At 41.3% G+C, this 16,903-nt stretch overlaps 2 protein-coding genes across 10 annotated transcripts in view; both read left to right on the top strand.

The window, feature by feature from the left end:
- Positions 1-1,873: 1,873 nt before the first annotated feature.
- On the top strand, positions 1,874-7,231 carry LOC133112081 (heat shock factor-binding protein 1-like). 2 transcript variants are annotated; one of them, XR_009705035.1, is made up of 5 exons: positions 1,874-2,071; positions 3,421-3,487; positions 3,890-4,029; positions 4,254-4,309; positions 4,432-7,231. XR_009705035.1 is itself a non-coding variant. In XM_061222766.1 (4 exons), the coding sequence occupies exons 1-3, from the start codon at positions 2,027-2,029 to the stop codon at positions 4,006-4,008; spliced, it is 231 nt and encodes a 76-aa protein (XP_061078750.1). In that variant the 5' UTR covers positions 1,875-2,026; the 3' UTR covers positions 4,009-4,029; positions 4,254-7,231. The 2 variants fall into 2 exon arrangements, 1 of the variants encoding a protein (XP_061078750.1); XM_061222766.1 differs by having other exon boundaries at positions 1,875-2,071; positions 4,254-7,231.
- A 1,297-nt stretch (positions 7,232-8,528) lies between these two features.
- The window catches only part of ppfibp2b (PPFIA binding protein 2b), a 64,419-nt gene continuing 56,044 nt past the window's right edge, over positions 8,529-16,903 (top strand). For 5 of the 8 annotated variants that reach the window (XM_061221196.1, XM_061221201.1, XM_061221200.1 and 2 more), the window contains exons 1-2: positions 8,534-8,678; positions 9,823-9,887. The gene's annotated coding sequence lies outside the window, so the exon portion shown is untranslated. Of the gene's footprint in view, positions 8,679-9,822; positions 9,888-16,903 lie in introns of all 8 variants that reach the window. The other 3 variants (XM_061221204.1, XM_061221198.1, XM_061221197.1) reach the window with 3 other exon arrangements.

Below are 16,903 nucleotides of genomic sequence, written 5' to 3'. Positions count from 1 at the left end.
TACATGATGAAGATCTAATCATAATTATCATAATCACCATCATCCTCCTATGGAATAGCTATGCACATTTTAAAAGCATTCTTACACTTTAAAATGCTGTTACTCTGAATGATCATTCATGCAGTGTAATATACAGCATGTTGTTTTATGGGTATTGATGTTCCTGTCCTGTATAGTGGCCCTTTAGATAGTAAACTATACACAGCCCCACTGAGAGCTAGTCGTTGTTCTCTGTGGACAGAGAAGAAGACCAGATACCCAAATAACCTAATGCTGATTATGGGAATACAGTTGTGGTGTGGTGTGTTACTATTATTATTATTATTATTAATAATAATAATAATAATAATAATAATAATAATAATAATAATAATAATAATAATATTATTATTTGTAGTAGTAGTATAATATGCTAGATATATGGTAATCTAGAACAAAAAACTGAATGTTACCTTTTAGGTAAAAATAAAGTAAAATATATATATATTTTGAAATGTAACCAATGTCACCGAACAAGCCCTGCAGGATCCCTGTGTATTTTCCTTCCAAACATGACTGTTGGGTTGTGAAAACAATGGGTCATTGTCTCCCCACATTGTCTTCCTATTGTCATAATGGCTTCCATGGAATGGGAGCATGAGTAATGTTAGGTGTGACAGACTGCTGCTTATAGGGGGAAGAAGTTTGCTAGGAAAAAATAATAAATCAAAATACTTGTAGCTCATCACTGATACTTTGCTTATGTCTCTGTACTGAGGCAAAATTTGGGAACAGCCTGCCTAAATATTTAATGCAATCACTGTTTTGTTGTAACCATGGTGTTTTTTAAACCACAAGATGCACCCATATATGCTTACTTTTACCAAACAAGGAAAATAATAAAATCTAGTTTTACTGAAATCAGGGAGTCAAAACCTGGGGGTCTTACAAACAGTGACAGTATTGCCTGTTTGATTATAAAGTATATCATGATGACTTGGAACTGTACTGTCCTCTCAGGTCCTCTTAGCACTCATACTTGTGTTTGATTTGCACTTCATTGTACGTCGCTCTGGATAGGAGCGTCTGCTAAATGCCATGTAATGTAATGTAATGTAATGATGATGTAAGCAACGCTGCCTCCAAATGACCAATACCAAGTCTTCCTATACTGGGCAGTATAAGGGCTTTGTTGCTTTCAGTATATATGCAAACAAAATGTAAATGTCAACTGAATAAAAAAGTAGTAATAATAATAATAATAATAATAATAATAATAATAATAATAATAATAATCTGGGCGGCACGGATGGTGCAGTGGGTAGCACTGCCGCCTCACAGCAAGGAGGTCCTGGGTTTGAATCCCCGTCGGCCGGGGCCTCTCTGTGCGGAGTTTGCATGTTCTCCCCGTGTCTGCATGGGTTTCCTCCGGGTACTCCGGTTTCCTCCCACAGTCCAAAGACATGCAGGTTAGGCTGATTGGAGAGTCTAAATTGCCCGTAGGTATGAGTGTGTGAGTGAATGGTGTGTGTGCCCTGCGATGGACTGGCGACCTGTCCAGGGTGTATTCCTGCCTTTCGCCCAATGTATGCTGGGATAGGCTCCAGCCCCCCTGCGACCCTGATCAGGATAAGCGGGTTCAGATAATGGATGGATGGATGGATAATAATAATCTTTTACAACATCTTTAAAGTGGACCTATTGCATTGCTATTTTTAGGTTTAATGGGTCTGGAGTAGCCTCTCGCTGCTGATAGTATGGGACAGGTTCAATATTTTTCTTGGACACAAACTGAGAAAGAGCGCACCAATTTGGAACGTAAAGACCACGTAAGTACACACGACAAATATAACTACAACTCCCATGATCCCACTACTTGTTCGCGTTGCCAGAAACTCGCGAGATATTGTGTATTTGTTTGAGCGCTTCTACAGCTGACAGCAACAAACAGCGGATCTGTGTGTTTTGACCGGTTCTGAAAAAACATTTACTCAGGAAAAATCGCTGTTGTACGGCTCACGGGCGGTTGTGAACTGCAGCGGCTGTAATGGCGGAAACGGACCCGAAATCCGTACAGGACCTGACCGGAGTGGTAAGTGTGTAATTATTACAACATGGTCCTTTCTCTGCCCCGTCGGGCCTGGGTCATTGCATAGTGGCTTCCAGTTAGCGACCTCTTGGTTTATCTTTTTAAGCCTGTTGTGTTAGTTAATTTCCGGTTCATGGTAGAGCAAGTTCAGTATTTTCCTTTGGCATAACGTTAATAGTTACTTGTGATTTAGCTAACTAGCGAATCGACGATGCAGTCAATTTTTCCATGGCGTAAACAAGCTCGCTTAATGAATAACTAGCGCATCCTCTCCATTACCCGTGAGACGGGTATATCTAGCTATACATTTACAGCCACTTTAATAACCAGCGGGTTAACTAGTTAGCTAGTTCACCAATGGACCGTATTTATTTAGTTCGACATCGTAAAATAATGTGTGCCTTTCGTTATGGGGTACTAGAGTTAATTAACTGGCAGTTATAAAATCGCTCGTTAAAGTATAACTGTTCTTTTTTCTTTTTCTTTTTACATGTGGTGTTATTCATCTTGCGTTTACGTCGCGTAGGCTATGTTACCAGACAAGTGATATGTTAGTGGACAACAAACTTGTTGGACAGTAGGCATTGTTGAGGTTTCTATGCGACCGCACAACCACGCAGAAATTCCAGCTTCAAACTTCCCTGTGTTCGGAAGACCGTGTTAGCTCACGATGTTCCTACCACCTATTCACGACGTTCCAAACAGCACCTGAAGCACAACTACAGTTTTGGACTCTGATATGCTGGCAAATCTCTATTACATTTTTTTCAAGTTACCCTTAGCATTAATAATAAATAAAAAAACTGATACCGTGTATATACAACGACGGGTGTACGTACAAGGAACACCCTTGGCTGAGCCGTATGAGTCTGGCCGGTTCGTTATCTTTCGTTAGCAACAGCTTCCCCACCACAATGTCACAGGGGAGCACTATTACCAACTCACTGTATGCTGAAACGGATAGCGTATGTGACTCGTACAAAGTTCTTATGAAAACTGAAGGAATTAGACGTCACACATACACAAAAAGCAACGCTGATCTGGAAATAATGTATTATTTATTCGTAATGAAAGTTGCACTGTTCGGAATATCGTGAGCTAATCTTCCTGCCATAATATTGGCGTTCTGCGTTCATTGCAGCCTGCGGGTAACCGCGTTAAATGAAGAGCTAGTTTAAGTTGGCAAGTATTGGTATTGTAATCTACCAGGTATAATTACGTCTGTGGTGATGAACATCATGTTGAAGAGTCAGGTCACCCTGATCAGGTATAGAAATAGGAAGGTTACCATGGTGATCTCTGAAGATGACTCCTGCTCACCTTTCCATGTGCTCCCTCCTTCCTCTGGACAGGTACAGTCGCTGCTGCAACAGATGCAGGATAAGTTCCAGACCATGTCAGACCAGATAATCGGGAGGAATATCCTGCCCCCTGTTGGTCAAGACAGTTTCTCTGACTAGAAATTAATTCTGTACTTTTGTGTTTGTGAGCAGTACACATACAGTATGCATATGACAGGCATGGGGTTTAGACATCATATCCGGATAAGAGATCAACAAAGCTGGCTAACTGAAGTTTACTCTGGATTACTGGAGTACAGTATAGCATTTATGTAGCTGAACCAGGGTAGAGCAGTGTGCCAGCGCTGTGACCAAAACACAACCTCACCAAGTTGTGTGATTATTACGCCCATAATCGTTAGTGGTTGACATTGCAGTTGCCACTGAGCCCCTGTATTTGGTTGTTCGGGTATCTGAGAGGGTAGTGTTTACCACTGCAGGGGATTGTGGGTATATCTGCTACTTTCCTTAACTGAGACACTTGATGAGATGAGCACCCGCATCGACGACCTGGAGAAGAACATCGCTGATCTCATGACCCAGGCGGGCGTGGAGGAGACTGAGGGAGAGAGCAAGGTCGTGGAGGGTCAAGGGGCATAAGGCTCGTCTATGCTCAAACGGGTAAGCCTAGCCTCCCTCAGAGTCCTTGTGATAGGTAGGGATGATGAGGTATATTCAAGGAGACCTTTTGTGGCCCACTGGTAGATCAACGTAGACTTGCATCGACGTGCTGTTGCTGTGGAAACAGAGTTGTCCGCAGTTAAGCCGCAGCTAAACATAGAATCACTTTTTGATTTAATGATGCTGTAAAATCCACCACCAAATCTGTTCTTTTCTTTCCACAGGTTGCCAAGTAACAAGTAGTGAAGAATTTCTAAACGCGCAGCAAACCTTTTCAGAAGTATGTTGTGATTTGTTTTATTTTTCATTTTGAATTGCCGTGCCTGTGTAGCGTTTTTTTATATCCTCTCTTGTAATAATGTATATGAAACTTTATGTGCTGACTATAAGTTTCTGTTTAAGTGGATATTTTACAGAACTTTTGAAGCCTGGAAGAACAGCGTTTAACTCAGAGCTAAAGTCCACAGGACTAACAGCAGGACACATTCCAGCCGGTGCCATTTTGTTCAATTAAAACTATTTCCTACACATCAGTGTTTCCTCTTCCATTAAACACCTTTCCCTGAGGGGTTCAGGTATTATTATGTATTTTTTACACCAAAAAAAGTCCAGTGCATACATTTGGACAACGGAGGAGGCAACGTTAAATGAAAAACATCCAACAAATAAATATCACATAAAGGTAATGTTTATGCAGGCATCTCAGGATTTGATCCTAAAACTATTTTAAGCCTTTAAGCTGCTCCATACAACTGCACCAAACAAACCTCAAGCCTGGAAAACATGCTGCGCTCTATTTTTTTCGAAACGTTCCTCGTTTCCTTACCTTGCTTTCTTTAATTCTTTCTGAACACGTGATGGAGAAACAGTTCACATCCAAGTTTCACAAGTGTTTGTAAATGTTTGTGATTTACAGTGAAACTTGCAGCATATATGCAATGTAACTCAAAATGTTATGTTTTGACTATGTAAAAACTGCCAAGTGTTGGAACCATTTAAAAAAAAAAAAGTATTATTATCCTTCCCCTTTGTCATAAAATTGCCAATGATGTGCTGCCTTTTGTGCCAGGATTGTAGAGGGTCGCAAGCATTCATACCACAAATTTGGCCACAACAGGCCCCCAGAGGCTCCTCTACCTGGGAGGTGTACTACAAAAGTAGCTTAACATACCTAGGGTTTCTTTGCATCACCTGGCTTCCCAAAACCAAACAACCGCAGTCAGGCTTAACCAGTACTACGAAGGTGGTTTGCAACCTGCTAATTCCCCTTTCACACAGCAATGACCCCAGAATGTCCCATATAGGCCTTGGAAGTAACCCAGAGCAAAACATATGGATTTCCAAATCAAAGCACAATTTCTTTTTGGGAAAAATGACCGTCTCTGTCACTGTCTGTGATTTAAGATGGCATTTAATATTTGTATGTTTTTATCCAGACTAATTTCGCTCTTAAGTGGCGCTGGTTCCACTGAATTCCCATGGCGCTTTCCAGCTAGCATGATGTTCTTGTGAGACAAGTTGCTAACAACTTAGCTGTCACAATTTACTTTTTAAATTAAGTTTTAGACTATCAAAATTGGATGAAAATGTTTTGCCCATTTTTATTTTCACATGCAAGCAAATCATTTATTTGAAAGGTTTTCAAAAAACGAATTCATTTTGGTCCGGAAGTCTAGAAAATGCTAACAAATCATAGATATTTTCAAATGGTGTTTGAAAGGGTCAACCTGGGATATCCGTCCCGGGACGGTGACTTAAGACCCTGCTCTCGACCTGGGAATGACCCGGGATGGACACGGCTCAGATTTGGTATGAAAGGTGGAATCCTGGGTTACTTGACTCCGGATTCAATCAAGGAATCTCATTGGTTACGACTCCACTAACAAACCCATAAGGGTTGGCTAATATGCTACAGCAGGCTATATTTGTTAGTTAAAATCAAGTAATTAACTAATCATGGTCTTCAGTAAAGATTCCTGATTCAGTAAAGTAGAATAAGTTATCACACACCCACACCTGTTTTCGGAGAAGATTGGAAGAAGATTGAATCACTTCCTTAGTGCAGATATAAGAAAGCTTTCAGTATCTAGTCTTGATTTTAGGTTTTTGATTGCCTTTGGAGTCCGTTACTGGTATTTGTCAACATGAGGACCAGAGTTATGCCAATGAGAGTCAAGGAAGCTATTATGCGATTCAATACACCTGACTAATCAGAAACAGTTGAGAAGCCAATTGTCCAATTACTTCAGTTCAAATCCAAAGTGCTAGAATACAGATCCAAAAGAAAATGAATTGTACCACTGTCCAGAAACTTACGGACTGCACTGTAGGTGTCCCTTGAATCAGAGGAGCTGGGTGTCGGCACGAGCGGCTGCTAGCGGGAGATCAACAAGTTCACCTGAGTTTGGGGTTGGGAAAATGGGGGGGAAATCTGAGAATAAAGTATTAATTCATAGAAGAAAAAAAGATTAGACAGCCCTGCCATTGATACTCAAGAAAAAGTGTGCTTGACTCACCAAGCCTCAAGAGGGCACTTTTGTACAGATGTAAACTATGGTTAAGATTTTTCAGAGGTCAAAGGGATATACGCTTTCTTTACTTTTTACACTGATTTGAATTCAAATCTAAAATTGCCAACATTGGTAGACTTCCAGTCCCCGCAAAAATAATTATCATTGATTTCACTCACTAGAAAAACTAATAAAAAAACAGCTGGAAATATGGACTGTTTGTTGAGCAAGCTATGAAATGGAAAATACAGTTCTGTGTGTTCTCTAAACCCTTAACAAATGTGTTTTTCATGCTGAATATAGTGCTGGTGAATGGTATTTCAGGTCAGGGCATACACAGCATTCTTAGATTCAGGGTGATTTTATGCTAAATGGGTAAACTGAAGTGATTCTGGGGGTTGGTGATGTATTTCATGGGTTTGCAATAGTGCAGATTATTTATGGGATGGGAGGTTTCATAAAGTTTTAATGTCAGTTTTTTCTGTTGGCAGAGATGATGTTATGTTATAAGCTGGAACGTGTATTTGTGCAAATGGAAAATGCTTCTGTATTTGGGATTGCAGTGTATTGAGATGAGGGGCATAGACTCTACCCTAGCCACCTGAACCCTCAACTCTGGTTCCCTCTCAACCCATAAACCTAGACAGGGGTTTTACAGGTTGAAAATCCTATTAAAATTACATGCCAAATTTCTTGACCTTTGTTCTGTTTTTATTTTGTTATTGTTCTCCATGATCTCAAGCACATTGTTCCCAGTTTAGGATTTTCCGTTAACATTTTGAGAATGTCAATACATCCTCATTGGCCACAGGCTGCAGGGAAGTACACAGGCCGTTCATTTTTACCACATCATTCTATGTGCAGAACGCTCTCTCACCACAGATTCAAGGTTAGTCTCCCTTTGCTAAGGAACCTGTGGAGCTCATTGACATGGCAGATACCCCCTGTCTCCAGGAGACGTCCCCCTGCACCACCCCAGGCCTACAATGAGACTGTCTGCAAGCCAAACCAGAGAGGCAGAAAGACCACCAGCGACAGCGAAATAAGTAACTAATGTCATAATGCGCCACACCCACCCAGGCTTTCCCACAGGCGCAGTCAGTAAAGAAGGCTTGCATGATACTCGGTCGGCGGCAATTCCGGAATTGACCACCGGAGGTCCCCGACTGCCTTTGACGGTTCATAAAGTAGTTACGAGTCCATTAAATTCTCGAGTTTTAATAAACCTTCAGCAATCCAATATTGTAAATATGGGAAAGTTATGTAAATGTGGAAAGTTCTGCAATTCTTTCATCATTATTCTGCATTTCAACGCGTACAGTCATTTTACAACAGATGGTTGTAAAATCACGATCTATACAATAATGAGGTTTCTATAAATACGTGTTTGTATACATATACAATCACCACTTTATTTCTTGTAAAATGTAGAAGTATATAAGTATTCATGATTTCGTACATATACACATAATCTTTTGCATAAAAATTCGAGCTAAATATATAATTCATTAAGAAACTTTACGGTAATTTGTAAAGCATGGATTTCTCAAAACATTGTCACATTGATTGTGAAGTCATTCAGATTATGGATGGAACTAATCAAAAAAATCTGTAATGTATATTAATTTGTAAATCCAGGATTTAAATAGGTAATTTACATGACTATGTAGCAACTAATGTAACTACAATAATACTTGCATTATCTAAGAAATAGGTTTGAACTTTTAACTGGTATATTTATGTTAAAAGTTAATAACCCGGCTACAAGCGTTTGGAACAGTAGTACAGCAAATTACAACAATGGGAACGACTTCAGTCCTAAAATGGCTTTTGTCCTAGTTAACACAAGCGTTACGCGGTTCAATTTGAGGAGGTGCACGCATTGTACTCCTCTGGCCATGGGCAGGCACGACTCAGGAATCGCATGACAGGTGATTGGTTAAAAGACTTAACTATTGAACTATGGCGACAGTTCTCGCAACGACCCGCAGCCTGCGCGAAGCGTCCGAGCGGCAGAGGGACGGAAACGAGTGCGCTAACAGAACGACTGCGACTAAGTAGACAACCACCATCGTCTTTATAAACAACTGCATGGGATTTTGCACAAGTGGAAAAAAGTGGATGTTTTAAAAGTAAAAGGTAGGCGAGGCTTTGCAGCTGATTTCATGCCATTTCTTGAAATGTTTTTCTAGACGTTGTATTCGAAAATGGCTGGGTGCTATATTATTCTCTTGCGTTGTTTTGACATGTGACTGTTTGAAGGTGCGTGCATGTTTATCTTAAAATATAAACCTCAAGTAAAACCTTATTCCATTGAAAACGTACATGTCCACACTTTTTGCATATGCACCAAATAAAAGTACGTAAATAAATGTTCTTTTTTTAGAAAGCAATTATGACTATTCGTATTGAAGTATAGGCTACATTATGGGACGCTTCAGGTATAGGAAGGGGACTTATTTAATTATTTCGATAAGTGCTTTGGCCGTTGCTTAGAACAGTCAATACCGAGTTATTTGCATGGCGAACAGGTGGCTGGAGAGGTGATACGATACGCTAGAACCTCATGAAGAATTTGGCTACACTTTGAACAACAGCTAAAGAACAATTCTCTGGAGAACTCTAGTCATTGATGGTCATTTATTTAAATATGTTTTGCTGTGTCCATCAATCGCGTTTATTACACGAGGAAGTTTTCATTTTAAGCGTGGACTAAAATGCTGTAAAGAAGTAGACCTAATTCGTATTTAATGAAGCAATTAAGAAAAATACTATACTTCAGGGTAGGTAGTTGTTTATCTTCCTTCCAGGTTGATGTTGAGAGGGTTTTATTTTTCTGTTGGACTGGCTTACCAGAGGAAGAGAATGATAAACTGAGTTGCTACTCTCTGTTGTGCGTTAAATTGCGGTCATTAACGGCCCACGGAAGAAAAGACAGGGACCAATGCATATAGCGCCAAATGACATGCTAATTTCAGAATATCGGGGCTCCCAGTGTACATGGCTGCTGTCAGTAGCCTACCTCAGTTTTGATGTAATTAAAAACGAGGTAATTCTGGAGGTTTTCCTGGGACTCTGTATGTAATTATTTGACAAATTGATGCTTTGGTTAGGTATGATTGTCTATAACCTGTAAATGAGGTGCAATGGTGTCCTTCTGCCTCGTACACATCATTTAGAAATATATGCATACACAAACAGAGAGAGAGAGAGAGAGAGAGAGAGAGAGAACATCACTAAGATCCTTTCATTAAGCATATTATTATATATTTTTTTGTTTCAGGTAATCTCAAAGCCTTAGACTCCTACACCAATGGAAACAAAATTTGCATCATCCGAAGGCATGTGGTAAGACAATGATTCAGCAATTAAATGATAGATCTGAGCCTTATTTAGGGGCACAGATAAGCAAAAACCTCATATAAAATATCATTCGATATCATTCTATCAACTCGGAAGAGTTCCACCAAAAGCTACACACTGACTCAACTGACTCATCGGGGTAATGAGATGTGTCAGAATGAGGAGGAAGTTATGTGGGAGTGGGTGTAAAGAGCCATGCTAATTAAAATGAAATGCATATGTTCCAAAATCATTGGTGCTTGTGGCGAACATCCAAGTGATGCAAAATGTTTTTGTCGTTAGCTGACCGTTGTTGGACTTGAAACCGAGAAAAGCGATGAATGTTTATTGTCTGGAGTGGATGCTTTTTCCTCGTTCTTGCTGCGGCATTCGGCATTCATGAAAAAACAAGCCTTTGGCACTCTGCTTTAGTTTGGAAGCACCAATTAAATCAGGGGTGTCAGGCTCACGTTCCGGAGGGCTGCAGGGTCTGCAGGCTATTGTGGTTTCCTTTCTGTCACTAGTGAAGTTAGGCTTGGAAACAAGGTTTGTGGACTCTCTAGGTAATCGGTGACAAAGGAATCGCCTGAGCTGTAACACAACGAAAAATTAGCAAGACACTGTGGCCTTAGAGGATTGTACGTTAAACTATAGTACTGAAACAAATTTCACTTGTTCGTTGACTGTGTTGGGCAACTGGCATGGTGCTGAATATCATGTGCTTGGCCAAAAGGATAAAGCCTATTATTTGTCCTCAGCCCTGCCTTCCAATGTTCTCTGGTCTGATGGCAAACAGTGTACAATTGTGTCCCTTCAAGATGACATAATATCCCAGGATCCTGGCCAGATTTATAAACAGATATGGCAATTGTTAGATGGCCCGTCTACAGAAACTGCTGTTTTATATTTCAGCTGTCTTCTGCTTTTCCTGCTTGCTATTCTGCAGAGGCTGAAGTTGAGGTTGTACTGACTAAATGTGAAACCAGACAGCCTCTCATTGTCACTGTGGACTAATCCCTTCTTGGTTCCCAACCAGCTGTTTTTTGTTTTTTACTGCTTTTAACTCCCTTCTCTGGCATCCACCTCTGTTGTTGACCGTAACCAGTCAAAGAAAGATCATTACCTTTGCCTGTGACATTTAAATTATGGGCATAGCAGAGGTAGTAAAGTCACTGAACATCATCGACTGTCTGGTCAAGCCGTTCTCAAGGGAAACAGGATGCAGGGTGTCTGTATCAAGCTATGTTTATCTCATCTCTTTATGGAGAGTACTGCACACACACACACTTGCACATGTAGAAATGGGCATACAGCTATCGTCACAAACATTTATTTCTTGTAAACATACACTTGTTGAGCCTTGCATTTAAAAAATATATTTCCCCAGTTCAGGTTCATCTCAATCTGGGGGATAGTTGACGCCATTATGGGGGATATATGACACAATTATGGGAATAGATAAAGCCATTTTGGTGGATGGTTGATGCCATTTTGGCGATGGGTGATAATGAAATGTGCTGCCTGACATCCCAAGTTCATTTACTGCCGCCGTTCGGCACTAACCCCTGGGGGAGATCTTTAAAAAAAAAAAATCAAAATGCAGGGTTCATGTGCGAGGTGGCTCACGCCCGGCTCACACAGCGCTCTTGAGCAGAAGCGCTGGGGCAGGCGGCGTTGTTGTGAGGCGGGAAAGCGAGGGGGCGCGGAGGAGGGATACGAAACGAAGGGCGCGGGCTCTCCCCTCCACTGGGCTCGGCTGTCTGGAAACGTCTTCTGACATTCGCTCGGGCGCCCGAGACACGCTCCGCTGCTTTCCCTTCCCCCGCCTGATATTCGCATGCTCCCGCAGGTCGTGCGTGTCTCCCCGCCCCTGCCCCTGTGTGTCACGGCTGCCCTGGTTCACATTGGGGCAGTTGAGTAGGCAGGACGCTGGCCCCACGCCCAAGCTGCTGTCCTCACCTAGCGACCTGGTGTGGGGTGGAGTTGGAAGCAGAGAAGCTTGTTCTCATTGTCGCCTGTTATCGAAGGATATTCACAAACTCCTGCTTTCAGGGAGGTCTTAACATTAACGTCTGATAAAGTGCGCAGGCTGCTAATAATGTTTGCGGGGCATTGTCGCAGGAGTTAGTTCCACACTCCTGGGCCCGACGACATCTTTCTTTTAATCCATCCTGCTGGTGTCATTGCCACTGGAATGTACAGCATGCGCTTCCTACATCGTAACGTAACGTAATGATGCGAACAGGCCATCCTGCCCAACAATGCTTGCCATTTTCCTACCACTGTACCCGATGCTCAGTTTATTTAAAAACTAGATAGTATCTTAAGCCCGGCCTTGAAAATCCCCAGGGTTTTTCTTCAAGGATGGACTTGAGCTGAACAACATACGTACGCTCAGTGAGCACTTTATTAGGTATTTATTAGACTTATGTTTTTAGACTTAATGGTCTTCTGCTGCTGTAGCCTATCCACTTAAGAGGTTTGATGTGTTGTGTGTTCAGAGATGCTCTTTTGCATACCACTTTTGTAATGTGTGTCAATTCTGACATTTGGTCTGAAAAACAGCTGAACCTCTTGACCATTGCTGCCGCAATATTTGCATTAACAAGCTGGTATACAGGTCTACCTAATGAAGTGCTCAGTGAGTGAATATAAAAAGGCTTGGGCGATTAGTAATGTCCAGATTTTACAATACAATATATACTATGCGTGAATGGGTGGGTCAAGTTTTTTATTTTAGTGTTTCCTAATCAAAAACAAGGCCAGGCCTGCAGCTCTGATAATGTGCCACGGCTCAGAAGTGAGCTATCTGCTGCAGGCTTTTCTTTTGATGACCCCAGGAGACAGGAGCTCCTTCACTGCCACCGGTGCAGGTCTCCTGCCAGGACCATAACAGTGGGACCCTTTGTGACATCATCCTTTGAGCTGTGTGAGTGGCGTCACGCAACCAACCAAGCTCCTTTCCAAACGCTTTCGTGTTTGTTTTTTTCTTTAGCCTTTCGTTATTTATTTTTTTCAAGTCCAAACATGAATTATTTTTAAATTAAAACTGCATATACAAGACAGAACAGGGTAGGGCTTCGCTTTCAGTAACGTTAATACTGTACAGTGGGACCCAGCTATCACAGCCGGCCAGCTGACATACAGTACTGTATTAGCTTACATCACAGCAGCTAATTGATATTACTGAAATCATTAATGGTTGGCCACCAAGGCTAATCTCTCGCAAACCCAACTCACCCAACTCAACCCCAAGGTGTTTTTAATGGATCTTTTTTTGTTGCGTGCACAGATTAATGGACCATTAAGGGATCTTGTTTTCCTTAAATTAAGGGGGTTGGTATGGTTTCAGGGGTAAATTAATATATAATAAATAATAATGTATAATTAATGTAATTTTAAGGGATTTCATAGTGTATAGAACACATGCTTTTCAGATACAGCACAGAAATAAAAAAGGCCACGCCCAGAAGAGGCCCGCAGAGTTTTTAGAATAACAAATACAAGTACACAAGTGAACACAGACACAGGTTGCCAGTGCATCACAATAATGACTGAGCATGGGTTTTTTTTTATACTACTTTCAAGCTGAAAATCCTGCATAGTATGCCTTTAAGCACCACACACCTATTATACCAAGAAATCAATTATCATGTGTTTTGTAGTAAAAACAAATGGCTTCAACTATTGACTGAAGAAAAGTCTCTCTGGACTGTGAAGTAGGAAAACAGTCATTCATTTATTTATTGATGAAAGGCAGGTTGTTCTGACATGAAAAATATAGATTTAGGGCTTAACGTTGAGAGAGATCAGAGGACAGGGGCCAAAGCTGAAAGGAAGGTGACAGTAACACAAATAACCACACATTACAACAGTGGTATGCAGAAGAGCATCTCTGAACACACAACGCCTCAAACCTCTGAGTGGATAGGCGACAGCAGCAGAAGACTATAAGTCTAAGAAATAAGTATAACAAATACCTAATAAAGTGCTCAAAGAGTGTATGTTTGTGTTTGTGCGATTACTATCTTTCGTACTCTGATGAAGAGCGCATCAGAGGTTGTGAAGCAAGTCTTTCCCTTTTGTTGTAGCGTTACGCTACCCTGTTTACACCTGGGGGTGGGGATTTCCAACTGAAGGTTCTGAATGGACAGTTTGGCTGTCGGCGTCACTGCCTTTGTGTTGACATTAAGTTGTGTTGACATGTGGCTTTTATTAGTCTGTTGCATGTAGATACCGGCTGTCACCTGAGGAAAGAATGCTGTCCATCAGGCAACAGCAAACAACTGGGGGAAGGTTTTACCAAACTGTAAGGGAGCACTGCAATTATGGAGGCAGAAAACAAGGGCTATGGCATTTGCAAACAGGTGTTGGTGCACTGCAGGAAGTAAGATAAATTACTTTGGGCATTCACAAGCGGAAACGTCCCTGTGGAGAGGAGACAGCCTATAATTTAAACATTTTAGTATAGTTGGCACCTTGTATGCCTTCAAATGTACACTCACTGAGCACTTTATTAGGAACACTATGCTAATACTGGGTAGGGCCTCCCTTTGCTATCAAAACAGCCTCAATTATTTGTGGCATAGATTCCATAAGATATTGAAAACATTCCTTTGAGATTCTGTTCCATATTGACATGATTGCATCACACAATTTTTGCAGATTTGTCAGCTACACATTTATGCTGCAAATCTCCCATTCTACCACATCCCAAAGATGTTCTATTGGATTCAGATCATTGAGCACATTGTCATGTTCATGAAACCAGTTTGAGATGACTTTTGCAAGGGACATGGGGCATTATCTTGCTGGAAGTAGCCATTATAAGAGGGGTACATTGTAGCCATGAAAGGATGCACATGGTCAGCAACAATAGTCACATAGGCTGTGGTATTGAAGCGATGATTGATTTGTATTAACGGACCCAATGTATGCCAAGAAAACATTCCCCACACCAGTACACCAGCCTGGACTCTTGACACAAGGCAGGTTGGGTCCATGGATTCATGCTGTTGGTGTCAAATTCTGACCCTTCCATCTGTATGCCATCAGCAGAAATTGAGATTCAATCGAGTCTTCAACTGTCCCGTTTTGGTGAGCATGTGCCCACTACAGCCTCAGCTTTCTGTTCTTGGCTGACAGAAGTGGAACCTGAAGTGTTATTCTGCTGTTCTAGCCTATCTTCCTCAAGGTTTGTCTGGCTATTCTTCATTGACCTCTCTCATCAACAAGGCCTTTTTTAACTCCAGTGACTGTTGTGCATGAAAATTCCAGGAAATCAGCAGTTACAGAAATACTCAAACCAGCCTGGCTGGCACCAACAATCATGCCACGGTCAAAATCACTGAGATCACATTTTTCCCCATTCTGATGGCTGATGTGAGCATTAACTGAAGCTCCTGACCCGTATCTGCATGATTGTATGTATGCATTGCGCTGCTGCCACATGATTGGCTGATTATATCATGGCATGAATCAGTAGGTGTACAGGTGTTCCTAATAAAGTGAGTGTATACATTACTGTATGTTTATAACAAATCCTCTGAGTCTCTGTTGTTCTTTTGGGCGGAAGGATTTTAGTCACATTAAGTTAGCAATGGTGAATACTGCTCCTAGGAGTATTACTTTGGTCACACAATCTCATGCTTTCTGCGCACGGTGTTTAAACTTGATTCGGCTTGATTGCTGATGCGAATGCTACGGTGTCACATAACTTCCAAAGCAATTACGCGCGGCCCGCTTGATGCTGATATTGTGGACAGCTAACGATGGTGCTGTGACAAGTTTGAGAATCTGAAACGGGCTTGACAGAGGAAATATAAACTCAAGGTAACAGCAGGATTTCCACATTAGTAATATGCAGGTGGCTGTGGGAGGTGCTTAATTGTTAATGCTTCCTGCATTAATTTGGCATTTTTTTGATAAATTACAGTTATTTCATGTCTTTGAATCGCATAGAGCTTTGGCTGTTTTTTTAACTGTTTCAAGTCTACGATACTAATAATCTAGGAAGGTCTTAATTTCATTGAGTGAAGCCAAATTGAAAGAAGAAGTGCAATACATTACTTGGTTGGAGATCATGTACTCATTCTATTGGGTGTACTGTATGTAGTCTACTACACATAAATTATGCCGTCAAGCTAGTTTGGATCAGGAAGGAATACTTATAGCCTACATGTAATATGTGATGATAATAATTCCTGGAGAACATTGTGTATCCTGTACAAATAGCTAGTTTGCAAACATGCAGGGAAATATCTACTTTATATCATTTTAAGAATGAAACAGGGTGTTTCTGAAATGCTATTTCTGTCCAGAATATTATCCAAAGCGCGCAACCCTCTCTAGTGCTTGCATGAAAAGCTCATGTTATTCGAATTTAAACGGCTTTGACAGCCAAGCCAGGCAGGAAGAATACGCACGCAGTCGAGCGATGCGATCAATAGTTTCGCTCTCGTCTGCGGCTGAAAACCCATAGGCTACATGGTCCGCACTGACTGATTTTCATTAAGTGTGGAAACAGAGATTAGAATGAAGACATATAAAACGACAAATCTCAAGAATGTCTGCAGTTGAAGGATGAGTGTACAAATGATCTGATAGAACCGTTGCAGTCGAGTTCTGAAAAGCCTCCGCTGTTCATACTTGGCTCTCGTAGTTCTGTTTACTCATCCAGACAGCTGAGGGTTAAAATGACGGTAAACTCGCATCCAACCGTGTATTTGGCCCACTTCACATAAGCAGGCATTTCCTGTTCCAGAACCGCCTGGCAAACTGAGAGCCATATTCTCTGCAGGCTGGACGCATGTTCTGGTGATGTAAAGAGATTATTCTCTACACGGACAGATCAAAGTGGATTGTCCCCCCTCCTCTAGTCGCACATAATCAGGAGTTTCTTCCAAGTTCATGGAAAAGATATGGGAAATGACATGCTCCCAGAAAATGCCATTCCTCACTGGCACCTTGACACGCACTGCATGCTGCTCCACGTGAAGTAGAAATAGATTTTATTATGTCCT

Source organism: Conger conger, chromosome 15, assembly GCF_963514075.1.
Source record: "Conger conger chromosome 15, fConCon1.1, whole genome shotgun sequence".
In the NCBI taxonomy this organism is placed as follows: domain Eukaryota; kingdom Metazoa; phylum Chordata; class Actinopteri; order Anguilliformes; family Congridae; genus Conger; species Conger conger.
The sequence above is the reverse complement of the archived record's forward strand: the minus strand, read 5'-3'. Positions and strand labels throughout refer to the sequence as shown.